At 35.1% G+C, this 27,736-nt stretch overlaps 3 protein-coding genes across 4 annotated transcripts; 2 read left to right on the top strand and 1 right to left on the bottom strand.

Moving 5' to 3' along the window:
* The first annotated feature begins 7,183 nt into the window (after positions 1–7,183).
* Positions 7,184–14,386, top strand: LOC113308059 (DNA repair protein recA homolog 2, mitochondrial-like). Of its 2 annotated transcripts, none has more exons than XM_026556529.1 (8): positions 7,184–7,391; positions 8,187–8,247; positions 9,684–9,907; positions 10,560–10,647; positions 12,178–12,350; positions 12,931–13,077; positions 13,184–13,312; positions 13,676–14,386. In XM_026556529.1, the coding sequence occupies exons 1-8, from the start codon at positions 7,272–7,274 to the stop codon at positions 13,958–13,960; spliced, it is 1,227 nt and encodes a 408-aa protein (XP_026412314.1). In that variant the 5' UTR covers positions 7,184–7,271; the 3' UTR covers positions 13,961–14,386. The 2 variants fall into 2 exon arrangements, with proteins under 2 accessions (XP_026412314.1, XP_026412316.1); XM_026556531.1 differs by having other exon boundaries at positions 9,687–9,907; positions 13,676–13,960.
* Positions 14,387–19,017: 4,631 nt separating this feature from the next.
* On the top strand, positions 19,018–21,218 carry LOC113313504 (bifunctional endo-1,4-beta-xylanase XylA-like). The gene is made up of 2 exons (XM_026562288.1): positions 19,018–19,335; positions 19,842–21,218. Exons 1-2 carry the CDS (start codon positions 19,242–19,244, stop codon positions 20,888–20,890), a joined length of 1,143 nt encoding a protein of 380 aa, XP_026418073.1. The 5' UTR covers positions 19,018–19,241; the 3' UTR covers positions 20,891–21,218.
* Positions 21,219–22,776: 1,558 nt separating this feature from the next.
* On the bottom strand, positions 22,777–27,252 carry LOC113311035 (UDP-N-acetylglucosamine--dolichyl-phosphate N-acetylglucosaminephosphotransferase-like). Its single transcript, XM_026559881.1, has 11 exons — positions 26,615–27,252; positions 26,259–26,346; positions 25,578–25,669; positions 25,342–25,460; positions 24,439–24,554; positions 24,231–24,358; positions 24,039–24,125; positions 23,676–23,736; positions 23,532–23,572; positions 23,306–23,426; positions 22,777–23,178 (listed from the first exon to the last, which is right to left on the bottom strand). The coding sequence occupies exons 1-11, from the start codon at positions 26,956–26,958 to the stop codon at positions 23,119–23,121; spliced, it is 1,257 nt and encodes a 418-aa protein (XP_026415666.1). The 5' UTR covers positions 26,959–27,252; the 3' UTR covers positions 22,777–23,118.
* Positions 27,253–27,736: the final 484 nt, after the last annotated feature.

Below are 27,736 nucleotides of genomic sequence, written 5' to 3'. Positions count from 1 at the left end.
CTCTTAAAACAATTTATGTCTCTTAATACGCAATATGACTAACACCATCCTGTAATTTTCAGGCTTGGCACTTTCAAGGTGTCGAGTCTAGCTAGGATCCTTATATTGCGTCAATTGAGAAATTAAAATTATCCAAGATAATTTGGATTGAATGCCAACCAATCACAATGTCGATATTTCTCAGTAAAGGGGTTAACCGTTGCCATCTTTATTATTTCAGTTGCTACAATAAATGAATATTCGACAATGATACTAGCTTATCACGATCCCACACAATTCCTAAGTATATGCATATATTTAAAGAAAAATAAAAAAAATCACAGAAATACTGGTACCATCGCCCGCGGGGATAATCTCCCCATCTTCCAGTGAGGAGATATGAACTATGAGAATGTGGATCTTGTTTTGATAGACTCATTAGAGTACTATCTATAGCCTCTTCTAAAATGCTACTTGTTGTTATATGTGATTGGATTTTCCTTTCAACAGGCAAACGCTTATATGAAAGCAAAATGAGATATTTCACACCAATCAAATAATGACAGCCTTTACCAATTTGTTATTGATGGGAGAGAAACTGATATAACATTTAAGTTAATTAAAACAAGCTTTTGATAGTGTATAGTCTCCCTCTGATTATGGTGGAAATATTTTAATCTCATATACGAAACGAGTTTCGTAAAGTATTATCCTATTAATTCGAGACATATACTCATTATGAAATATGTCGTTCGACATAAAAAGAAGATGTAATCTTAATAGACATGCATATTTACCATCAACCATGGATTACTTTTGGAACAAAAAATAAATAAATTATGACCAAAAGCATTGAAAATATGCATCTCCAAGAACTTCGTGACCTCAAGGGCCAACGAGAAAATAATTGAGAATGAAACCATGGACACTACCTTTATCAAAAGAAAATTAAATTAAGATCAATATAGTCACTACAAGGATTAATGATATTGGCTATAAATCGGGTGCGCACCCATTGATCTTTTGTGTCCTAAAATATTCCAATTTCAAGTAGAATGTTTTGGAAATTATCACGGACGGAGAGAAAAAATAATTAAAAAAAATTGCTCAATATCCCTCGGGAATGCAAATATCTTTGTTTACAGGTATTTGTAATTGGTTTGTACCATAATAACAGTATTTCATTCTCTCAAATTGACAGAGAAAACCAAATCAAGGCTTATATGTTTTTTTAAACAAAGAAAATCATCATTGTTATTACAGAGCATTCAAGTTTTGGTTGATGTATAGTTTCTTATAAGAGAAATTACAGGAACCATAAAAAAAATTTTGTCTCATAATTTAGAAAAAACTGACGAGAATTACCAAGTTCAAAATTTCTTGTTAGAAAAATGAAAATCCGTACAATCATCAGCAGGGGCGGATGTATGCACAGACTTCCCCTGGCTTAAGCCAGTGGTGAATCAAAGAAAAAATATATTTGGGGGTAGTAAATGATAACCCAAATTCGTGATGCTTCGGTTGCATCTGCTGTCAAGCCAGGGTAGAAATTTATTGCTAAGCCAGGGGTGAATCAGTGTTTGCTTCAATTTATTCCAGCGGGAAGCGAAAGAGATCGTAGCAGCAGGTAAGGTTATTCGATGAAACCCTAGGGGTAGCCGCAGGTAAGGGGTGAATCAATCATCAATGTCTGATTCAGAGATGGTGAATCAACTTGATGCTGTTTGCTTCAATTTACATAAACCCTGGGTAAGGTTATTCGACGAAAAAATGTGAGTTACTAAATGAAAAAAGGCATAGATTTTCTTAATTTTGGTTATATAATTTATTTCTGGGTTTTCAAAACTGAAAACGTTAGTGTTTTTGGTTTGATCTTTGATGTCATGTATGAGATTGTGATTATAAAGTTGGGCAAATTAGATGAATCTGCAATTATCTAAATTAGTTGAATGTGTGCTAAGAAATGCAACTAAGCTGGATTTTAATTATACGGTATCTTGTAGATAGCAGCCAATGGTTGTAGAATTTAAGTTATAGAGTGTAGTACTACCTATCTAATATCATGTAGGTATGACATCCTCTTGAACATGAAAGCCTAAAATACCACCAAAGGTATGACATCCTCTTAATCCTGTAGGTACGAGTGCTCCTGTACGTATACTTTGTGCCCAATTTTTTTTTTTTAATCATACTACATCCTTTGTATTTTGTAGGATGAAGAGAAACATGGCTTGGAAAAGTTCATAAAGTCTGCAGTTATAGATCCAAATGAATGAGGAGGGTTCAGATTTCCCCTTGGATATGGGTCTTTCCTCAATCATTTTCTCTCCTTGCGAGGTGTTGGGTAGCTAGCGGGTTCACCACAACAACGAAAGTAGTATGGCAGTTGATACATGTTGAAGTATATATCAGCAGTATGTTTCAAGACATACATAGACTTAGGTCTTGAATCCAATTCTCTTATTAACTTGGGAAGACGCTGCTGGCCTGTGTATGCCCATCAACTTCTCTCATACAATTTTCAGTTGGGAGTCTTTATTCATGTAATTTTGTCACTTTCTTTTTTTTAGTTTGCGCGCAGCTTACTCGCAAGTTTTTTGTATCTACCCCTTGTAGAGATGTACATTCTTAATCTATATAGTTTCTCTTCTTATAAAAAAAAATCAATTATATTAATTAATTTGACATTGTGTTGGGGGAGTTTAATACCTTAATTACACATAGCACAGAGAAGTTTCAGAGTTAAAAAGTTGAACACAGATAAGAGGTCTTTGAGAAGTAATCTCTTTGTTTTGCCACTGTGAAAAAATAAATACATTCCAAGCCCCCTAGTATTGAATCCTGGTTTCAACTTAAACTTGGTAAATAACCATGATATTGGTTAAAGATATCCAAATTGTGGTTATATAAGATTTCTTAAAGGAATAGTTGTTAATGGTTCCTTAATTATTAGAGAAATCAGTATTGTTAAAAGGATCGAAGATATACCAATATATTCCCCTATATCTTATGGAAACGATGGAGAAAAATCAACACCAATTGGTTTTTACAATTTATCAAACTCGTATCGACAAAATAAAAAAATATTATCGTTTTAGTTATCGCATAGGACGGATGGTTTCTTGTAAAGGAAAAATAGAAACCGTATAGATAAATCACATGATCCTTGTCAATAGGACAAAGATACTAAATTTAATTGGACGTAGGTTTTTCAACCATGCACGTGATTATTTACCGAAAAGATAATCGAGCCTGCGACAACACCAATTTTTGGTGATTATAGTTTCGTTAAAAAAAATAGAAACTATAAACCATTTTTCAATGAATTTTCTATATTTTTTTTCCTCTGTAAAAAGGACTAGAGAAAGAAAGGAAATCAAACTTTGAAAAATTGATCACCCATAAATAAATATCTTAACTAAGCATATAAACTAAAAAGAATATAAAACCACAACTTGATCACTGTTAAAACAAATAGACAGGAAAGATGCTAAATAAAAGTACCAATACCGTAAAAGATTGGCCATCCAATCAACTAAGTATTGGTGTCTCCCAGCCCATATTTTTCTTCACTTGTTTAATCATTCTTGATTTAACTTCTTAAGTACCTCGAAGGTGGATTCTCTGCCATTGGAAAATATCACCATCAGATTTATACCAAACCAAGGTGAGCACATGCAAAGAAACAAATAAAGAAGAAATTAATTAGTACACGGTTCCAAAACGATAAAATCTTAAATAGTTAAATCACTGTGATCTGCGGAAACCAAAGTTAGGTTAAACCATCGTGTAAAAAGAAAAATAAGAATAAAAGAAATAGTATAAGATATGACCGATTTCACTTTTCTTTTCGTTTTTGAAAATAGCCGCATAGCTCAGTGTAGGCATGCTGACAACGTGTTATGAAATAGAAAAAAAGGTAAAGAAGACACAAAGTAGAGATGAGGAAGAGATAGATTTCTTATTCATATGTGTATGGAATACAAAGAGATGGGACTCTATTTATAGAGTTTATATACTTGGTGCCCAAGTAATAGGATCCCATTAAAGTGGGCATCTACATGATAAACTGTCGTTTATAACACTTTCCTTATTGATGCCAAATATTATGGGGTTGGAAACCACCTTGTAGTCTCGTGGATTCCTATATTCCTCCCCAACAGGGGAGATTAGGGGTTCAACTTAATGTAATAGCAACTCTAATCCCAATGTCTAGGAGGTCTAACTGTATATGATGTAATAATCATTGTGTGTGAGGATCCTCTCACACTCTTGAATTCACATTACCTCATATTTTGAGAGACATTTTTCTTAATTAAACTTAAACGATAGCGAATCTGAAGATAAGGAAACTTCCATATTTTAATTCATCTATAAACTTTTATGAGTACTTCACATTATAATGATAATACGGAAACTTCCATAAGTACTCATTTTGGAATTTTTCATAATCACTCTCTGACTCCAATGGCATTATGTAAACCAAGTTGGAGTAGCAAGAAAACACTATCATCACCCTCTTCCCAGTGCTCCAATAACAAATCTAAAGGGTGCCCAACTTCCATATTTAAACAATAACCCTAATTTTGAAAACAGTAAACTGAAACCCTAAATTTTGAACATAAACAAGAACCTTGCTGCTACTTCCTACTCCAGAGTTGATAGTAGGTCTCAAAGTGTCAACTACCGGAGCTGATAGTAGATGGTCAACAATAGTAGGGAGAGCAGTGTCAGGCCAAGTGATTTTCAATGCATGACTACTACTTCAATATCCTTACTTCTTGATGGTGCACCTACTCAAATCTGTGGTACAACGCTGATTGAGCTTAAACCAGCGGAGAGTCGCAAGCATAAGACAACTTTCCAGCATAGCACCAGGCTTATAATTTTCTTCCCCACCATCATCTTGGTCTGATATACGTCTTCCGGCAAGCGAGGCTGCAGAAGATCTTTCTGTTACTTGGCCTTATATCCTATCTTCTGATGCATCTTCAAGTTATTTTACCAACTCCTCACCGACACCACAGTCATTTCCTGGTACATAAGAATTTCAGTATACAAAATAATAATAATACTATATAAAACAGCGGAAACCTTTTACAGAAGATCTAATGTAACACATGCTTGACATAAAGCTGATGTAGTTTTTACTCAAACAATCATACTACCATTGTGTGGAAAAGTAGCTATATGGTTTACTTTACATATAACAGAGATAAGTATCACCTTTTCGAACATCTTCCCAATTTGCTTCATCAATATTAGAAAACGTATTAGATTGCCTTGATAAAACACAAACTGGGTCACTTGTTGTTTGCTTAGAATCAACATCTCGGTGAATCTTAGTTTCAACATTGTTTTCAACTTGATCTCCTGTTTTGAAATACTTTAAAGCCAATAATGATCCACACACACACAAAAAAAAGGCAATTCAAAACACTTTGTTTTAAAAACCCACAAAACTTCCTCCAATTTACTTTCAAGTTTCTGAATTTCTTCTTCTCCCACTGACCCACTTCTTCATAACAACATTTCTTCACCGGAGGAGTAGTACTCTTCTCTGTAGTTTTGACTCTCTGTCTCTTCACATGAGTTTCAAAGCCCCCACAAGAGCAAGAAAATATGAGGTAATATGGAAGTTTCATATTTTTCATAATTGAGCAGGATAGGGAAACTTCTATGGGTACTCATATTATCATTATAATACTCCCTCCGTACCACATATATAGGCGGAGGGACCAATTCTCTTAGATTAAGAAACTTTTATGATTTTATACATTTATATGTTTTTTCCTATTTTACCCTTAATTATATTCCCAATGTTAGAGATATATACTCAATTGTGATGATTCCCAAGCAAATAAATAGGGGTAATATAAGTAAAATATCGTTTTGAAATTTGGACTCCGCCTATATAGCGGTACAAGGAAAAATGAAAATTCCGCCTATAAATAGGTACGGAGGGAGTATGATAATATGAGTACGAACACAAAGCTCATAATATAATTAGTACTCGTAGAAGTTTCCATATTATTATCATATTATAGTATGATAATATTATCATAATAATATTATAATATAATAATATGATAACAAAAAACTCATAATATTATTAGTACTCATAGAAGTTTCCATATTATCATTATAATTAAAAATTCACATTATCATTCGTCTTACAAAGTTTTACATACCCATAGAAGATGAGTACATTTCAAAATCGAACCACACCATCTACCAATCTTAATTTCAACGGTTAAAAATTCGTTAATTTTCAAAATAGTAAATAGTGGAGTTACACATTTCATAATGTGGGTATGTGAAACTTTGTAAGGCGAATATGTTCCCAAAATATTAACTTTATATACACGACATTTGATTTTTATAAAAAAGAATTAGTATCCTAAGTGTGAGATAATGTTAAAATAGGAGAGCCCTCGTTGTGCAAATGGTCTTACTGCATACTCCATTGCCGTAAGAAAAGAAGTGTGAGTATGATGTAAGAATTGTGTAATGAAAAAAAAAGGACCAATTACAGAATGGTCATACTTTTTGTAATTCGGTAATAAAATGATCATATTTTTGTAATTCATTTACAAAATGGTTTTTTTTATCCGATTTAACATTTTTGAATAAAACGGTGTTATATTTTCCGAAAATACCCTCTCTCAAAATGCCCTTCCTAGTTAACTAATTGGTTGAAGTGGTGGTGATGACACGGTGGTGGTGGTGGTGGAAGCTTAAGAATCTTTGCTAAACCCCGGAGGGGAAGTGGTGAACCCTTAAGGTGAATGCGGTATAACGGTCCTGAATACGGTGTAACGAACCTGAATGCGGTTTTACGATCCTGAATGCCGCGTAACGATATGTAAGCGGCACCACCACCACCTACAAATAGCACCACCGTCAAAAAAATTATAATGAAAGCAAAAGTTAAAATTGTGTATGGAAGGATAAATATGAAGGACACATGGGCAATTTCATTAACATATTTAACTGTGAGTCACCATTTAACTCTCTTTTTAACGAAAGTATGATCATTTTGTTAATAGTTTGTAACAGTAAGATGCTTTTGTGAATCGGTCCTAATACTAGGATTATTTTGTACATTTTCCAAAAAAAAAATGTTGTGGGGCTGACATAGCAAGAAGCTGTGCTGATATATCCATTGCCGTGGTGATTCCTAAAAATTCCTAAAACCCTTGCTTTGAAGTTTGAACTATGGAAGGAAACCTAATTGAAAGGGCGCGACATACGTGAAAACTTGGAAAGAAAAAGACGTAACTTTTAACACAATGAGATTGAGACCCCTAAAACTAACTTCCTCGGCTTCATCTGTATTTCATCAATCTAGTCGTTTCAATGGCATCACAACAACGTCTTCCTCTCCAATTACATTCTCTTCGCTGCTACAGGTTTGAACCTACTTTACTGTCGATTCATTTCTTCTGCCAATGAAAAGAAATTAAATTTACTATCCAGAAAAAGTATGTAACATGTGGGTTTTTAGTATTTACAAAGTGTTTTTGATGTTCTAGAATCGAAAGACTTAATCTGTCTCTAAACTTTAGTTGTTTTCTTGTTCTCAAATTGGGAAATGTGCAAATGTTCAGTTTATACCAAGAGTGAACATTTAGGTTACAAATTGATTTTACTTGAGACTAGCAATTTTCTTACTTATGAAATGATGTATTGAGCTTCCCACCTATTAAGTTTTTGGAGTTACCCCAGAGCTTTATTTACCAGTTAGTAAGAGTTATAGTACATGGTTTTGAATTTTGAGTTGCAGCCACTACTACCACTTAATAGGGCATGTGCATTCATGGTGCATATAATACTTATAGTGGATGTAGGGATCAAACAAATACGACTCAAGGGTTGATCTTGATATATATACATAATGGAAATATCCATTTTCTTGAAAACTCAGCTGTTTTATCTTGATTTGGACGCAGATGGAAATGTAAAAAGTAGTTGTTACATAATTATGGAAGTTGCTTGATGTAAATGGCTTATACGGCTAATTTGAAGCCTCGTTATAAAGAGTGGATATAGAGATGTGTAGTAGAAAATGTGTCTTTTTATTCGTCCCAAGGGTTTTCAGCTTATGCCTCTATCACTTTTTACTTTGATGATAAGCTATGCTTTTTTTTCCTCTCAATTGTCTGCCTTTTTCTCGGATGTTTAAATATTCTCGATTTAATTGCCAGCGACAACAACGAAATAGAGTTGACTTACTTGGAATTTGTAGCCGTCTCCTTTCCTCTGCAGGTAATTTCCATCTTCTTTTGTATTCTGTACCTTTATTCCATGACTTAATTTTTCTGTTTACATCTTCAAAAAGCATTACCTTATAGTGAAGTACTGGTTTACAAACTGTTCATCAAGTGCATTTGAGACGTCGAGTGGTAACTCAGCGGTTTCTGGACTTCGGCTCTTTTTCTATTTATTATATTAAGATTTGTGTTTATCTTATCATTTGTCACAGCTCGTGTGTAGACATGGATATTTTAGGTGGTTCGTCATATTATTAATATCAGTTATCTCTATCTTCATTCAATTTGATCAACCTAGATCTCAATAAGATAAACAACCAGTTGCAAGAGCAAGAAAATTAATAGAACCAAAGAATGAGGAATAGGAACATACTTTTTATTCAATATAACCAAAGACCTCCACAATCTTACCTTCAAGGTTAATTAATCTTAGGTGTTGCATCTCTCTATTTCATCGTTGAGAAGATGCTTACCACTTTAAGTTTCAAGGTTACTTTACCTTATGTGTTGCATCTCACCTCATCATATTCTCTCTCTGAATTCCGTTTCAAGCAAATATCTCTTTTTCTACATGTACCAACTAGAACATTACCTATAGACTAGATCTCTTCCTATACTGGTATTTTTAGGAAATAGAAACCCTTCCCAAATCTATGATTTGCGGAAGTATCAATTCTAGTATTTCCCTTATGAATAGACTTCGAAAACGGAATTGCTTGGATAGTAATTCCCTTCTACTTTCTTATATAGTTTCACACTTGCCAATTAATGATTTACTGAACTGCGAGCAAAGGGTTAGACTGAAATTCTGAGATTGCCTGCTGCAGTTATGTGTTCTTCCAGTTATCGAAGCCTTTTCTTATCATCTCACGTTGTTTAAGGTCAGAGGAAATATTTGTATGGAACTGTCATGTTGCAACACTTTGGTTTTTCTAGCAAATCAGTCAGTTCGCCTCAAGGCATGAGTAAAGCAAGTCTTAACCCATCCAGAAAATCAGAGTGTATCTAGCTAGATATAACATGCATGCTTCAGATTTTCACACACACGTGTAAGATTTTAAGTACGAAAGTCTTGTTTGAATCATGTTCATTTTATTCTGAGACCCTCACATCGAGAGTGTCGAGGTATAAGAAGCCAATGTTTTAGTTCGTAGAGTGTTCTTTATTGCCCTCTGCCCGAGCTTCAAGATAATATCTCGTGTAAGATTTGTTTAGTTATAAACATTATGACTCTAAGAGCATGGTTTATCTATTGAAGGTGTGAAACTTGTTGTCTCAGTCAAGTATACTTCCCAATTGCTGGAAACATAATGTCCTTCCATTGACTTCTTTCTCTTTGTTACCCTATCAAAAAAGCTAGTTGAAATAGTGAGTACTATGAAATGCTGAAGTTTGTTAGTTAAATTTTTAATCCAAATACTTTCTTTTTAGCAGTGGAAATGATGTCAGAATTTGAATATGAACGGCCCGCGGATGATGGAGAAGTGCTGGAAAAAGATGCAGCACTTCATCTGGCTGTCACTCAACTTTCTAGTGAATTTGGTACAGGTTCTATGTTGTCATTGAGACGATTTTTTGGTTCACGCCATGCACAAGTTATACCTACTGGCTCCTTAAAGCTGGATCTGGCTCTTGGAATTGGAGGATTACCTAAGGTGATTGGCTATCCATTCTGCATAATCTTTTGCTGTATATTTTTTTTAACTATCTGTGTTTGTGAGGTTTCAAAATTAATTATACAGGGATTATCAGAGGCCACTTTAAGCTTAGAACTCCAACTTGGCTGCTACTGTACAAACATAGAGGACCCACTTATAGAACTTGTAGTCTTATACACATGTGAAATTAGAATATTTAAGCAAATATTAAGCTGTACACATTGAACTTGAGAATTAGTTTGCTATGGTGAGAAAATGATGGGAGGCAGATGAGTTGAAACTACGAATGCGGGATTGAAAGTTCAAAGGATAATTTTTCTTTTATTGGTACAGAAAGAGATAGTCTCTGAAGGACAGAACATATAGCTTTCGTACTACTATGGTAACAAGGAAAGAAGAACTAGTTGTGATGATTGGTTTGGTTTTCCTTATAACCTCGAAGACTAAAGAGTCTGCCAAACTACTAACTTTTATGGTCGGAAATTTTCCGTTATTATCCATGTGTCAGTTCAAATGCTTTGGACGCTACTAGATGCTTGTATTTTAACTTCGCATCATGACCCAATTACTAACATGATCTGCCAGTGCTATTTTATGAGTTATACATGATAGATCTTCAATTTCTTATATCTACTTGATATTGCAACAGGGAAGAATCATTGAAATTTTTGGTCAAGAAGCATCAGGGAAAACAACACTTGCCCTTCATGTTATCAAGGAAGCTCAAAAGCTTGGAGGTATGTGTCCGGTATATACTTGCACATCCTGTATAAGCTATCATCGAGTATTTACTGTCTGTATATGTTGTATCATTATGCTTGATATGTATGTTTTGCAGTTTGCAATATACACTTCAGTATAGAATAATAGAATCATGCCATGTTAGTCGAAAATGCAATGATTCCCTTAGTGAGCATATTTGGATAGGGCTCACTTCTTATTGTACTTCTTTTCTGGCCCTACTGCTACCTTCAAAGTTCAAACCATAAACTTGTTAGATATGTATCTTCACATAGAGTATCACGAAGATGCTACTTGTCATCTATGAGGAATTTTTTAACTGATACGACTCCTAAGAGAAGCAAATTTGGATAGCGGATGATTCTAATCATGCTCTTATATTGATCACTACTGCATATTTGGGAGAGCAGATGCACAAGCTATTCTTTTAGTACTTCTGCTGTGACTATGGCACATTTTTTTGACGTAAAATTAGGATGGTCCCGCCGAGAAGGCTGTTACGCACTTACGCAGATTTGGGGGCTCCCATATATTGCAAATTTATAGAGTGTTTTTTTTGTATGCAGTGTGAAATGGAATTTCGTTATAATACAAGAAATTATATGTACGGGAACCTAGGCTACAGTATTCATATCACAAGCCATGCCTTAGAAAGCAATATCCATATTTGAAGAGCATTAGTTTGTGTAAGCTATGACATTGTTCCAATTTCACTTCTCTGGGGTCTTTGACGTCTCTAAGTGAGAAGTATGTGTTCTAGCCACTCTTTGGAGTTCGAGGGATCTGAAACCTCATCTTTTTCTTTTTTTTTTTGCTAGATTATGGACTTTCTGATGTGTGTTCTCGAGATTTTACTTACTGTGATTCAATTATACACGTTGTCTAAAAAGTGTTACGATTTGAAGTCCCAGCAGTGACACTCAGCTAGTTTTCTTATTAGGAGAATAGTTTGGATTCCTTTTTAGCCCTTTTCTCGCGTGTCATTCAACTATTAAAACATTGTCTCATATTACTGATAGGTAAGCTCCTATACTATTCTTCTCTATTGGAAATAGAAAAGAGGTCAGAGTAGAGTAGTTAGTCTTCACATTTTAACAAGTTAAGTTGCAAGTTGTCTTAGGTACTTCTTTTTGCTATGCATGTTGCTTACATACACCACTAATAACGAAAAACACTAATATTCTGTCTATAAAAGAAAGGAGTTTATTGAAGTGCCCCGAGTGACCAGTAAATACTTGACGTTCTTAAAAAAAATTTCTTTCTAGTTTCTATATGCCGAACAATTAACACATTTGAGTTCTCGGTGCTATTAGTTATTGTACCTGTGAATCAATTGTTGCATCCACATGATATTTATTTACATGGTTACTTCTTTAGTGGTTGTTTCCATACCAATATTTGACTCAACTACTTATTCCATGGTTTTCCACGGTCAGAAATAGGTGTAAACACAGAAGCTTTGCAAAAGTCTTGCTTCCATGTCTAAACTGTTCTATCAGAAATGACCCTTATTTGTCGCTCTGCAGGATATTGTGCATATGTTGATGTAGAGAATGCATTGGATCCATCGCTTGCAGAGTCAATAGGTGTAAATACAGAGGATCTTCTGGTTTCACACTTGGAATCTGCGGAAAGTTCATTAAGTGTAGTTGATACACTAATTAAAAGTGGATCCATTGATGTTATTGTAGTTGATAGTGTAAGTAATTATTTCTAGACGTTTTTCCTTGGTGTTGTTTGTTTGAAATGCTTCTGTGTAGTTATTAATCTGTTACTTATATTGAATAACCAACACTAAGAATTTTAAGTTCAGGTTAGACATAGGTTATATGACCCGTTCTTAGATGCTCAGTGGTCAGGGAGAAGCAGAAGTGCGTCGGTAATGGCATCATCTGAATAGAGTTAAGCAAGATTGAAGCAGAATACTTAAAGATAGTACTGTATATTCTGATTAGTACTAGATGCTGTCTTCTTCTGCTTCGTTTTTTTTTTTTTTTTTAATAAATAAATACTACACTAGGTGCCGTCTTCTTCTTCTTTTTAATTTTTATTTTATTTTTAATAAATAAATACTACATGCTGTCTTGGATTACCACAAACACAGTAACTATTCTTGTGTGTTACACAATGTAAAGTCACTTCTGCGAGAGTAGTAATCTGTTACCTCAACTTATTATGCTTGACATCTATTCGTGGTTGACATTGTTCTTCATGTTAGTATTTGTGTTTGCTGCTATTGCTGTATCTACTCTGCATGTTAATATAGCTGTCCATTGCAGGTAGCAGCTCTTGTTCCCCAATCTGAACTTGATTCTGTTGTAGACGGCCCTCTTCCTAAAAGTCAATCACGATTGATGACTCAAGCACTACGCAAAATTCATTCTTCATTGGGCCGGTCACAGACTGTTCTTATTTTCATCAACCAGGTATAAAGACTTTTATTTAATTGGCTGAACAATTTAAATATTTTGGCATTGTTTTCTTATTCTATTCTCTGATCTATAACAAATACTGTGGCTTTATCCTCCCCAGGTCAGGTATAAGCCTTCCGATTGTTTTGGACATGCAACTCAGGTGACTTGTGGTGGAAGTGCTATGAAATTTTATCCAGCAGTCCGAATGAAAACTATGAAAGCAGGACTACTGAGGAATGAAGATGAGGTAAATCGTCTGTTACAGTATTACGTTTTAACTATGCGTAAATATAGCCTATCTCCAATTTGTCTAGAGATAAAATCTTTGTTCAACTAGAATGGAAGAGAGGACAAAAAAGGGGGGCAACTTACTATTGAACCATTGCTTTGTGAATGAGAAAAAACAGCATAAAAAATACTGGTGTTCGTAGAAGTATACCTAAATGTCCACATACATGTTGGACCTTGTATACTGTTTCTTTCATTTGATTTACTCCAATCTTATCTCTGCCAAACTAACAACTAAATACTTAATTGATTGTACTGTTAGTTTATTAGACAACCTTTTTTGGGACCGATGATTGTCATTTTTTTTTCTTCCTTCTTCCAGATTACTGGGGTTTCTATCTGTGTTCAAGTTGTGAAAAACAAACTGGCACCAGCGATGAAGAAGGCTGAGCTTGAAATATCATTTGGGAAGGGCATTACTAGTGAAGCAGAGGTCTTAGAGATGGCTTGTACACATGGGGTCATCTCGAAAATGATTGATGGTTATTATATAGAAGGAAAACTGCTCAAAGATAAACAGGAAGCTGAGAAGTATCTAGCCGAAAACGACGAAGTCCTTGATAAACTTGTCGGAGCCTTGAGGAGTCAATTATTTGAGAGGAGATAATTGTGGGCTGGGAAATTTGTATGTACCGTCAGTGACCCAAATTCTTGGGAAGTATTATGACTCTTAAATGAACTTCATCAATCGTATAGTTGTAGTTGTACAGTGGAAGACTGATTCAAAGCTCTATCAAGCTGAAGAGAATTTTGGAAAAAGATACCGTTCCATGTTAGTGTCATGATAAATAGCGAAGGCTAACTTATAAATACCTATAAAATCGTTAGGGTTTCTGTACTTTAGGTGTCATCTGCATGTGTTTTCTAGGATTTATAAGCTTGTAAGCGTTGTCACTGCATAGTAATATCTGATTGCAGGATTATCCATCTTGCCTTGGGCTTTATTTATCTTTCCTGCTTGTTTGGTTGATGGTAATTTTGTTTCATCTCGTGTAAAATAGATTTGGTGTGATGTATTTGCAATTTTTTTCTCCGTTGTAGTAACGTATATCAATTATATAATGTTGGCGAAATATTCAAATCGAGTTCAGCCTAGGGAACAACAAGGCTATGATAGTCGATTCTGGTCTCAGTAATATCCTGTTTTCTAGTAGAGCAGTTTCACTGTTTGGCATAGGTAATTTCTTTTGATAATGTGATCCATGAGTCGTGATATTTTCATTTTGCCAGCATATGGGATTCACTACTGAAATGCCAGCATATGATAATTCCTAGTTGTTGAAGGGAATTCAATTCTTGGATAATCGCGGCTCATTCATGGAACGGTACACTCATTTGGTTCGATTTTGTACTCGGAAGTTGACATATGTGCGGGTTGAGTGGTTGTTGCTAATTGCAATACACAAAATTGGTTAAAAAGACCAAAATCAACAATTCTTGGGTGAAAAGGACCTTTAGATTTTGATACTGTTTAAATGGACAAAAATGTAAAAGTAGCCAGGATAGGATGTAAACAGTTTCATCCTACCCATTTTCAAATACTTTTTCTTATTTTTAATTTACATCAGGATGAATCCAGTTTCATCCTTGCTATTTTTTAAGTTTAAGTCAGGATGAATCCAGTTTCATCCTTACTATTTTTTAAGTTTAAGTCAGGATGAATTCAGTTTCATCCTTGCTATTTTCTTGGTGTCCATTTCACCCATAATAATTTTACTTGTCCATTTGAACCATGTTTTAAAAATATTTGGACAAATGACTCATTTTCCGATTGCAATAAGGGAGTATGATGCGAAATGGTACCCGCAGAAAAGTACGCTCACGTCGTTGCTTCCTGGATTTTATACAGAAGCCATTTTGTGCCCCTCATTTGTACTCATGATTTTCAGGTCGACCTTTATTTCTTACGTTATTTGCATGAATATAAGCTAATATTGGAGGATGAGTGTGTTCTTTTATGTCGTGTACAAGGAATGACCCGTGCCACGTACAGTAAAACTTCGATAAATTAATAGTGTTGGGACCGCCAAATTCTATCAATTTAGCGAAGTATTAATTTATCGATAAATTAATAAGTTATTAATATATAGAAACATATATACCAAATTTAGATTTCAATAATAAGTTTGTAGAACATTTTATCATAACAAGATTGTAAAATTAAGTGTGTAGAACAATTTTCTTATCATAAAAAGTATTTTGAGATTTTATTTTCAAATCAAATTATTTTATGACATAATATCATATGCTCCCTCCATTACTTTTTAATAGGCCAGTTTCTATAAATAAATATTTCAAAAAAATAGGCCAGTTTACTAGTTGGGAAAGTCAAATGTTACTTTAATTTTCTGGGACCATTTTTCTTTTAACTTCTTTTGATGACAAGTGTTATGTGGACAATTTCACTTATTTCTTTGGCTGACAAGTGTCATGGGGACCATTTCACTTCACTTCTTTTATTGACAAGTGTCTAGAGGACCACTTTCAATAATTAGTTCTCTTAATTTCCTTAATTTTCTCAAAAAAGGAAACTGGCATATTAAAAAGTAACGAAGGGAGTAATAAATTGCATATAATGTGTGTAAATATAAAAATTTTGGTGTTAAAATTAGAACAATACAACTAAATCACCGCCGAACTTCTCATCGGACTACAAAGAAAGTAGATATGAAGTCCAATATTATATAAATATGAACAAGAAACAAACAACTTTGGATTCTTATTTTAATAAAGCACCATAATGTAGTGCTACTACATTGATTATTAATTTATATATTAGTTGGGCCCTATTGGAATCTTAAATTTTTTATTATCTTATAAATTTAGCGAGGTTATTAATTTAGCACACTGGCCCAAGTCGGGACTGACCAAAAATATTATTTTAACGAAATTATTAATTTATCGCGTATTAATTTAACGAAGTTCTACTGTAAATGAAATGATCTTAAGCTTTACTATTAATCCTTTTCAAAGCTTCCAAATTTAACTCATTACAACCGGTAAAGTTGATTTTTATTTTGTAAACAACAGATTTCATTCAAACTTACATCACAATGTTTGTGTTACAGACATTTCCATCAGTGCAATTTTAAAACTAGTACAACAGATTCTCTTGCGATTACATTATATTGTTCGGCTCGAAGAGATTGTCTGATAACAGTTGGAACATGAATCCAAGTTTGTTGAGATACGCTAGAAGATCTAGCCTCTTTTGCAAGCAAATCAGCAGAGGTATTACCCGTTCTATGAATGAACTGATAACCCAAGAAACTTGTAACTTCTGCCATCAACCTTTTTACCTCATCTAAAAGTCTTTGAACCTGCCAAGAGATTGCAGAATTCTTCCCATTCAAGTAGTCCATCACATTTTTGCAGTCCCCCCTCTAAAGAGAAGTTTGTTAAGACCTTCTCTCACGCCCATTTTGAAGCTTCAAAACAACAATTGCTTCTGCCTCTTCCGCCGATTCAGCCCTTCCATTTCCACCTCTTGCTCCTTGAAACCCTGCAGCATCCCCATACCCAGCAGTTGTTTCACTAGATAACCAAGACCCATCCAAGTTTATCTTAGTAGTTTCACCTAAAGGTCTCGACCAATGTCTATTAGGTAAAGGCAAAGAAACACTTGGAATAATCATAGATTCTCTCACACTACAGTCCTACTAGGAGTCCAGAACTGAATATGTCGCTGGATTTGAATGGACAAACTTATGCTAGAAGTATTTTTAACCGGTAAAGTTGATTGAATTTTAACTTGTAGTCAGTCTTTTATTCAGTTTCAATAATATACTACCTCCGTCCCTAATAAGATGACCTAGTTAAAATTTACTAGTAAATTTCGAAATGATTTATCTCTCAAACTATATAACGGATTTCCGTAAACTTTGTATGATTGGAAAGCATTTTAAAACACCTATCTAATGAACATAAATATGACTATCAAATTTTTACATATTTCTTATAATAATACTAATCTATCACTCCACTTATTTATGGTATATGTCATCTAATTAGGGACGGAGGGAGTAGTAAACAAAATTATCACACCATGAGTTTTAGGGTTTTACACTGATTGTTATGATAGTCGGTTTTGCCAACTGCTTGCTGGTCATGCTAAGAGCGCAAACCATACAGGTCAGCCTTAGCAAATGGAACTCGTTAGTTGTTCACTAACTGAGCCTTTTCACTTCCGGTTTTGCATAAAGTTAAACTGGAAACAACACATTTGCAGGATGGAACTCTCAAGTACAATTTTCTTTTTACTGACTAGCTAAACACCACAGTCATTCAAAGTGGGCTCGCTCATAAACAGGCAACGACAGATCACACGTCTGTCACCTGGAACTGACCACTACAGGTTGTTGGTCCTTTGTGAACCAGTTGGTGATTGTACCGACGCTTTTATTGAATGTGTGTAGCTGTTTTGAGTTGTTTAGTCATGGACGTAGTATTTACTTATTACCAGCAGCAGTAGAAATAGAAATAGTGTCCGACTGGCATCAACTTATTATTATTCTTGTTGTTGGGAAGATGATCCCAACCTAGACTTTGATTGGTAATGTTGATCACGACTACAGTCGTCGTTACAAAACTTAGTTGGTGATACCTTTTCTTTATTCATCTTTGTTGAGCTTATCCAATCCTGTCTTTCTGAATGTTTCTTTCATTCGGTAGGGTTAGGTGTCTCTTTCTTTCTTTCTTTTTCTTTTTGGGGAGTTGGAGTTCCGACTCATTTATCTTTTTTGTTGATTTAGATTTGACATGCATTCCTTAAACTTTATATTCCAATATTAAAAGAAGAAAATTCGAGTCGCTACTTAGATGGAATACTCCGAAAGAGGTTTTGTTTCTCCGATCGTCAAAGCACCAGGTTCAACCCATTGACTTTTAATGATGCCGGAGAGGTGGAGGAGGATATCCCTGTGTAATAAGATTATAAGATTAAATAAATTAATGGTGAGAAATGAAAATGTAACAAAGAAATAAATAGTACATGGCTTGTAACTGTCCGGTCTGTGTCAAACCTGTCTATTTGACAAAAAGCTATTCATTGATGGCCAGAAAAATCATATACAGTGTTTTAAATTTAAATGTTAGTTGAAGGTCAAGTTAGCAAAATTTTGAAAAGGCGTTTGGAAATATTTAGGGTTTTGTAAATTTTGCCTCACTCCGTTGGAAATCTACATGACATAGACAGCATCAAAGTATAAACTAAACCAAAAACATTAGTATTTTTTTTTCTTTTTGTCCTCACATTTGTAGGCCGCCCTTCTAGTAAAGTTACAAATTTTCACTGTATTAGTCAATTCCTAATATTATTATTGAATTTCATGTTTACCCTTCTCTTTACTCCGAAATTACGAGCCCGGAAATCAACCGACATTCCCTGTTCACTTGCCAGTTGTTTCTCACATATCACGAGGTTATTTTGGTCATTATAAGAACAGGATAAGCGAGTCATTATTTAGACATTCAAGGGCGTGTTGTTTCCTTCTTTTACACTTCACGTCATCAAATCCAGTAATAATTAAGGAAATCAATGGTATAAAGTGCAAATATAGAAAGTTAACAAGGTTATAAAGGTAATTAGAATGTACGAAATCTTCTTCATATATATGATCTATCTCACTCTTTCCTCTCTCATTCTCTTCTATTGTTTATCTTTATCTAAAATAAAATCTCTCAAGTTTCTTTTGAGTTTTTCTTCTGCAACGGTTGATTTCGATCGAAATAAATTAAAATGATCGAGTATTTCTGAAAAAAATACAGAAAATTTGGATAATCTGAAATCAGGGTTTTTGCTTATAGGTAGATTCTGTTGGGTTGTTTGATTTCATTTCTTTTCTCTCAATCTGATTGGAGATTCTTTTGAAGAATTAGGGAGAGAAAAAATGGTTGATTGGAGAAGAAATAATCAATTTGATAACAACTATCGGGATACTCCTTCTACATCAGCTAGATCGCAGAACAAGAAACCTCCTACTGGTACGTCTTGATTTCTTTTAAATCCAAGTATGAAGATTTGGGGGAAATCTGTACTACTGGGGATTGGAATCAGTAGTAGAAATGGCTTTTTTTTTTTTTTTTTGACTTTTGTTGGATAGGTTGAAGGTTTTGATGGTTAGGGTTTTGGTTTTTAGTATTCCGTCTGTTAGAAATGTTTAATCTTTATGACCTAAACTAGATGGAGACTAATAATAAGCCTCTTTTTTTTTCATTTTTGAGGGTCTTATTTTGCTTAGGAAGAAAGTGGTTTTTTTGTTTGTTTGTTGTTTTTTCTATTTTTGGGTCCTTCTTTTTCTGACTGTTTAATGTTTCTTCAACAACTATTAGATTCCACTTTACTGAGAATAGCTTACACTCTCAATTTCTATCTCTTTTAAGCAAATAGGAATTTCATTGGAATACTATGTTTATTCTTCCTTGTATGTGACTGTTTGTTTTTGAATTGGCATTCAATGTTAAGTACTTCTAATACTATTGTGTTTCAGGTCCATGGCAACCATCTGTACCACAATGGGAGAAGAAATTCTGTACAATGGTAGGTTCAGTTCCATGGGGGAAGATAGTGGAAGCCAAGAAAATGATGTCTTACTATGACAATGTTGTGCAGTGGAATGATTCTGCTGGTGAAGAGGCCTTTCATAATGCAAAATCTCGTTTTTGGGCGGAAATTAATGGTCTCCCTTGCGACATTTCTCTGCCTGATCCGAATACTTACATTGATGATATCGATTGGCACTCCAAAATTGATCCTGAGCTAATATTGGACTTGGACCGAGCGCCCATGGCTCCTGATAATTGGGGAAGAGAAGGAAAGGCTGGTTTTGAAGGTAGTACCCTCATTTTCATGAATAAACCTGTTCCGTGTACTGGATGGGGTGATGCAGACGAGGATCTAGTCAGGACTGCTAACGATTCATCTCCTGGAACTGGTGTTAGAGATGATAATAATTATAATTCAACCAATGAAGATAGAAATCCCTGGGAGTGTAGTCAGCCTGTGGAAAGTAGTAGAACTGGATGGGGAGACGCTGAGGAGGATCCAATCAGGGCAAGGAACAACGTATCATCTGGAACAGGTTACAGAGACAGGAGTACCAGTAGTGAACGAAATCCATGGGATATGAATCTTCCTGGAGATAATCTAGTTTCTGAGGATAAAAAATGGGGTGAGAAATCATGGGCTTGGAAGCAATGGGGTAACAATAGTAAAGAATCTGATGGTTTTGATTCTAGAAGAACAGGTGGCGGTTGGGGCCAATGGGAAGGGAATTGGAGAAAGAGAGAAGGTGCCACCCAGAATATGTCAAGGTATAAAACATCAAGGTTTCTGAGTGATGATCAGTATGAATTGGGCGGAGGATGGAAGAATGGTGGCAGAGGGAGGAAAAGGGTAAACTTCGCTTACGAGCGTCCTCTGATTGATAAAAAACCTTTTGTTCAGCGACCTTGGAACCCTGTTCACCAAATCGGTCATCATGGATCTGCTGAAGCTGGCAATAATCTATGGCGCAGTTGGGATAAACAGGTTTCTTGAGCTTACTAAATCCAAATTGTATCTTGTATGTGTGATGAACAATTCTTTTTTTCATGTTTGTATGCTCAACGGAATCCGGTATTGCATTTATGTATCACTGTTATAGTCAGCGAGCAAACTAAGTTTTGATGGAAATGTGTAGTTTGCTCCTGGAAGAAGTGCCTTCATCAAGATCTTAAACTGGTCCTTATGATGATCAATTAGATGATAAACATATGTATACTTGCCCATAAATGTTATTTTCCATGTATTTTGGACAATTTTCTTTGAATCATGGAACTTTGCATGTTATATGCAACTAAATATATCGTCCTACTTTCTTTCTTCATCCATTCTTTTGCTTTCCGAGTAAATCATGCTTGAGATTATAATGTTTGTGTTTCTTATATTGCGTGGATTATAGCAAATTTTTCATTTGTTGTCTACTTTTGGCGTTTTAGAAGTTTCTTTTTCTTTCTTTTTTTTTGCTTTTCTGAACCAGACTTTATAGCAGGTGGTGCTACTATTATGATGTTCTTCTGGGTTATCTCATTTCTAACAGGGTTTGTGCAAATCGTTGTTCACAGTTCTTACCAGATGAATTTTGAATATAGTAAAAATTGAAGTCTGCATTAGAGTATGGAAGACGGATGGTATGACCACAGTTATTATTGTTTGATCTTTCTGAAGAATTGGAAATTTGACACAATGCGATCAGCCCTTATTAGTTCTTACTTCTTATAGCTATTAATTAAATGACAAGCTTGCCCATTAACTTGGGTATGTGTGGTGGGCTTCATAGGGCCAGTTCAGTTTTTGCTAACTTGGAGGGAGGCTTGGTTTGAAATCACCATGTTTGCACAAATTTGCATGAGCATCAAGGCTGAATTAGTGTGATCAGAACTCCGTAAGATGGAGGGAATTGAGAGGGGGAACTTATTCTTGGATGGATTTTCAGTAAAATAAACACCCTACTGAAACTTGAAAACAAATGAACCCAAGATGGGGCAGCTACTCCAATATCCTATGCTCTAGTTTCAAACTTGCACTGCTTGTACAATCTGTGATTTTATTTTCTTCCCTTCTCTGATTATAAACAGCATGAAACAACTTCCAGTTGAACTCACTGTGATACCTACCCTTCTTCACCTGGCTCAAAAAGCGTCAAATCGATCAAACCATTGTTGTAATTGTAGCTACTAGTATTTGAATTACTGGTGGGGAGACTACCAAAAGCAATCTTGGAACCACAGTTTAACTTCCATGTATTTGTGAAACAGGAATTAGATGAAGCTGTTTAATTATTTAATTGATCATCATAAGGAAATGAACTCCATGACGGTTATTGGATAATAGGAAATCATATGCCCAACGTCTCTTCACCGGAGTCGAACTGCTAGTGTGGTTGTCGATGGTGTTGCTATTACTATTACTGCTCTGCAGTTTTTCCACAGTTGTGACTTCGCTATTACACTACTGCTGCGCAGTTTTTCCATGTCTGTAAAATATTACTATGCGAGACTCGAGACTTCTGAGCCCAGACCGCCTTATTTGTAAGAGATACAACGTGGGTGTGCTTTCAAAGAGGTGAAGTCGACCAATTTTACATTTTCTGGCAGGTTGTACCATAAGCGAGGCTGGGAATCTGATCAGTAGTAAGATTGATTTGAATACACTTTGATCACAGACAATAAGATTCACTACTAAAATACAATAGATGTTTGTACTTTGATCAACTTCGAGATTGATCAATAGATGTTTTGGGGGAACCTGCACCATGCTGGATATCAACAAGATATCAGTGTGATTTGGAGCATCCCTGGTGTTGATGGGCCACATTACTTGCATTATCCATATAGACATAGAATAACTCTCTACGGGTCTTTTACTCAAATCTCATGGCCGACTTGGACAAATTGGAGCTCCATTTTGAACATTCAAACACCAGCAGCCAGCTGGTGATGCAAAACACAAAAGTTTCTCTTTTGAGAGGATAATTCAGTAAAAACATTTCTTCCCGTTTCTCTTTAATTTGGTCAAAACTTATGTAATCGTTTTTAGAATGTTTATGTAGATATTCTTTTCTTGTGCTGTATCTGTTAAAATTACTACTGTTAAACTGCAAGAAGAAACCTCTTTACCCAGGCTGCCCACAGAAGATACCAGGCATCTCCTTACAAATAAGTTCCTCCTCGTGTCAGGGAGAAAAAAATCTCCGAGTGTTTCTTTTTCAAGTGCTCTGCATCTCTTCACTTGTACCAACCAGCAAGAAAATGCCTCAAGCCAAAACAGAAGACGCAGCACAAAGCCTATACACATACGTCGTTAGATTATGTTAATGAGTGACTGACGTAATAACCAGTGATTAACATGAAAAGCTATGTTTTTCATCAACTAGGTGGGTAAAGTAAGTTAAACTTGTCGTGCAAAACAAACCTGGAATCCTAGAAGCCTAATGCAAAGTTGTTTCTCCGTGCACCGACCAAACAATCTTAGGAAGATATTAACAAGCGTTCCATCTCTAGTGCCAGTTAGTAGTCCTGTTTCAGGATCAAACCTGTAGAAACAAAGATGAAAAGAGAAAAAATCAACATACAGGACTTTAGTAATCTCAATCTGACCTTTTTTTTTAAAAAAATGGATCAGTTTATGGAAAGCTCACCTAGGCAAACGATGTCGTGGGCAGTTGATAAATCCAAAAAGCTAAAACATCAACACTCACAGATGAGTTTCAGCTTAAAAGTATTGAATTAGAATATATAAACTTAAGGCTTTAAGTGGTGATTAAAATTTTATTTTCACTAACCTGAGGACAAGATGCAAGGAAGTTTAGAACTTGAGGCAAGAAAAAGATCAGGAGGGTTTCACTGTAATGCAAAGGCAATCAATCTTGATGAGTAATAAGACAAATATGTGCAGTCAAATTTCCATACAATAGAAAGCCATAAAAAACCAAAATTCAGTTTAATAAAAACCACAGGTTTAGTTATCCAATCACCTGTTATTGCTCTAGCTACTGCGTTTTCATATGAGTTGTACCGTCGAACATATATCAAAAATAGTTTAGCAACTAAAACATGATTCAAAAGAAGGAAAGGAAATCCGCAGTTTGAATTAAATCCACGTAAACATAGCAATTTCGGACCTGAAGAAAAGAAAGATGTCCTACCTGAAGTGGCCAAGTATGCCAATTACAGCCATAGACATTCCAGCGAAGTATGTGTAGGTGTCACCAACAAAAACTGAAGACGGGTACCTAGAATTTTCATGAAAAAGATGACAGAAAACAGCGTCATATATAACATTTTCACAAGAGTGCTGAAACATCACATGGAAGGAGATGGGAGCTAGATAGAATTACCAATTAAAACAAAGTAAGCCTAATGAGGTGGTGAGTAAGGGTTGTGCCAGGTAAATGGAGAAAGCATGAGCCTGTTTATACTCAGGATCGGACGATGCTCCAATTTGCATTACATTATGTATCATAATCTGTAATCAAAGGGTACGCATGTTAGCAACCCAATGTTATAAAAAATCAAGCCAGACTGTGGTGAGTAGAGGTTTCTTACAGCAGATGCAATTACAGCTGTCTGTCCAACTTCAAGGCCATTAATACCAGCGTGAATATTGATGGAGTTCGTACAAAATACAGCCAAAAGGAACATGTACAGTTTATATATGCCACCTGTCATTACACAAAACCTAACTGAGTCCCAGCAACATTTCATAGAGTTTTGAGGCAACTGTCTAATAAGGAAATGAGGAAAAAAAAAGGTGGTGATTAAACAAAAGGATATTACCAAAAATTCTTGGTGAAAATAATACACTCCAATCTGAGATCAATGTTTTAGATGTGTTAACTTAACTAGATACTGATAGGACACCCCTGCTACCTTCTACATTATGCTTGTCAGAAGCGACTTTTGCCACTACATATATAACTTTTCCAGAAAAAGTATCATTTTGTCAGCAGCCCTAATGCGCCAAAATCTTAGGGAAGTATTTGACAGATCTGAGAGATTGTAAGTTTTAGTATAGTGATGATGAACATGTGACTGCTGTGGGACTTAGAACAGAAGGTCTATAAGTCTTAACAAATCAGTACAAATACAAGATTAAATTTCCTCAGCTTTAAGATTTTCACTGTTGAAGTATATAAACTTTTACAAACTTGACAAGGACATGCCAGGCAGGAATCTGCCAACCCTTTCCTTTAAAAGTTGACAACCGTTGAAACACTAACGCATACACTGTTACTATTGCACTCCATATTAGCTATTAACATGTAAACGTAAACCTGGCGGTTCATTACAAGGTCAATAAGATTACTAGCTTGATACTTCTTGTTTATCAATAGCTTTTGAAGAACGAACGCAGCAGTGTTGTAAAAAGGCCAATTAGTGGTAAACTACAAAATTTATCATGTCATTGTTATAAGAAAGAAGTCGCCTTATATTAACTAAGCTTCTTACCAAGGTCCAAAATCTCAAGTCCAACATATGGAATGAGAGGCTTTGGTATGATGATAGTTGTATGTCCAGCATACGCCATCAAGAGGGGAAGTGCTGCAATTGAAGGCAACATCAATTTCCTGTTGTCCACAATCACATACAAGAGCACATAAGTTCCTGGGCTTCTCAAATCAAGAATATGCTTCTAAAAAATTAATAGAAAACAGTAGAACCAGTAAAGTGATGAAATTGTTTACATTCTCCAGGGGACATCAAGGACATCGTCAATAAATCCAAGAAGGATCATGAAGCAGATGGATGCTAATGCAGCATTGTACTCCACAAGCCACTGAAATGATGAGATACTCAAGAATCAAGATAATTGTTCACAGTATTTAGATATAGAATCTTCCAAGAACAACAAAACTAACCATGAAAAAATGGACAAAGTTTGAAAGAATGCATACAGAGAGAAAAGAAAAGGAACAATATTACAAGAGGTGCTCTTTAACATATCTTCCTAAATTTTTTACTTGATCAAAAGAACTGGTATGAAAATTTTATTTTGGCAAAACTTAATCCAAGAACACACCAACTTGAACAACAACCTCTGACATGATACAAGTTTGGGTGAACTAAAAAGCTATACTTGCTACAAATGTATAGGATAAATTTATTTTTTGTGTTTAACCCTTTAATTTAAAGGATTGCATGCTAAGTTTATAGACAGAAACTTCAACCGATCAGCAAGACCCGTACACTACAAGCGATGGAATATAGATACAACTTCTCATTCACGAAGCGATAATTTACTAGCACATGGCAACTGAAATTAGACATATTAACATATTAATTTAAAAATAACACAACATCTAGACAAGAATAAGAAACTTGCCACAAGACATTTTTGTTTTTACAGAGACTAAGTAGGTACATACATTGGAGTCTTGTGTTAAGTTGAAATACTGAAACACTATTGCCACAACCAAGAAAACAACCCCGATAACAATGCCCAAAGATTCAGGCCTGCAAAATAAGTAAATAGGTAAACAAAAGTTAGATTGCTTTCTGGGATAACAAAAGGATATACATCTCCCCAGTGTTAATCTGAGATAGCTATCCCTAGTTTTTTTGCCACAATCATATATGCTGCGCTTTGTCGAATTGTCACTGAGATGAAATATTGGATGACCTAAACTTGTATTAAAATTCACTAGAATGAATCCAAACTGTGAAGGAATTTCAGATCAACAAATCAAGAAATTTAATAATAAAAGAAATAGGAAATACTCACACTTTGATTAAACCTTGAGGGGTACCCTTCTTATTGATATCATAACCAAAGAGATTTCGTCTGAGTACATAACGTGAGGCTACAGGAATCAAAATCAGACTGATGATGAAACCCACGAAGCTAAGACCTAAATTGATAAGAATAGATCTCTTCAAATCATGTTCAATTTTGTAATGTTTAAACAACAAGTAGAAAAATAGGGCAAAGAATACAGCTGAAACTGATGCAATTTCAGGGAGTTTTGAAGGAACAATCACTGGCTCTTCAGAAATTGGACTTGGAACAATCACCGGCTCTTCAGAAATTGAACTTGTTGCCGCTGGACCTCGTCTTCGAGCAGGCATGGCGGATCAATTCTCTCCCTCTCTCTACTGTAGCTTAGAATTGAAGAAGGGATCAATTTTTTGGTATGTTTTATTTTGACGAAAGATCAAATATTGGCGTGTTTTGTTTTTGACAGAAAGATAAATAGATAGACCGTCGGATCTAATTCTGGTAATAAAACAACAGTGCTAATGCATAGGCACCCATCATTCCGAGTATTAGTGAAAACTTTGTTCCCTTTGAAGCAAAGTCTCCCGAGTGTCAAAGAATGATAACATATTTTTTTGAGAATTTTATTAAAGTGCCTCACAGTCACAGATTTACAGTTGGTTAGCTTTCTGTAATCAGATTTTGACTTTCGGATGGGTATGATAAAGTAGGTTGCAACGAAAGCTATGAACCTCCTTTTACAATATGAAGAAACAAATCAGGGTCGAAATTTAGACCGCTCACAGTAGTTCTACCTATAGAAAAGATCATGAAAGAGGCGATCAGAATGGTACCCGCTACTTGTATCTAGAGAAAAATTTACAACCAATGGAACAAATTTTCCTACATTCATTGGGCCAGGAGTGAGCCAATACCTCTCTTTCTAAATACGAACTCTCGCTTGTTATCCTTCCATTGACTATTCTCCTTTTCCATCTAGAGTTAATCAAGACTAGTTTGCTTTTCTACAGTTTACATATTTACTCTTTATTAGAATGAAAACCGAAGAATGAAACACATAGAAATTGATAGACACTTTATAAAGGAAAACATAGAGGGCGTAGTAATGTTATTCATGCCAACTTCTCA

This window comes from Papaver somniferum, chromosome 9 (assembly GCF_003573695.1).
Source record: "Papaver somniferum cultivar HN1 chromosome 9, ASM357369v1, whole genome shotgun sequence".
NCBI lineage: Eukaryota > Viridiplantae > Streptophyta > Magnoliopsida > Ranunculales > Papaveraceae > Papaver > Papaver somniferum.
Note: the sequence above shows the minus strand (reverse complement) of the source record. Positions and strands in the feature narration are given on the sequence as shown.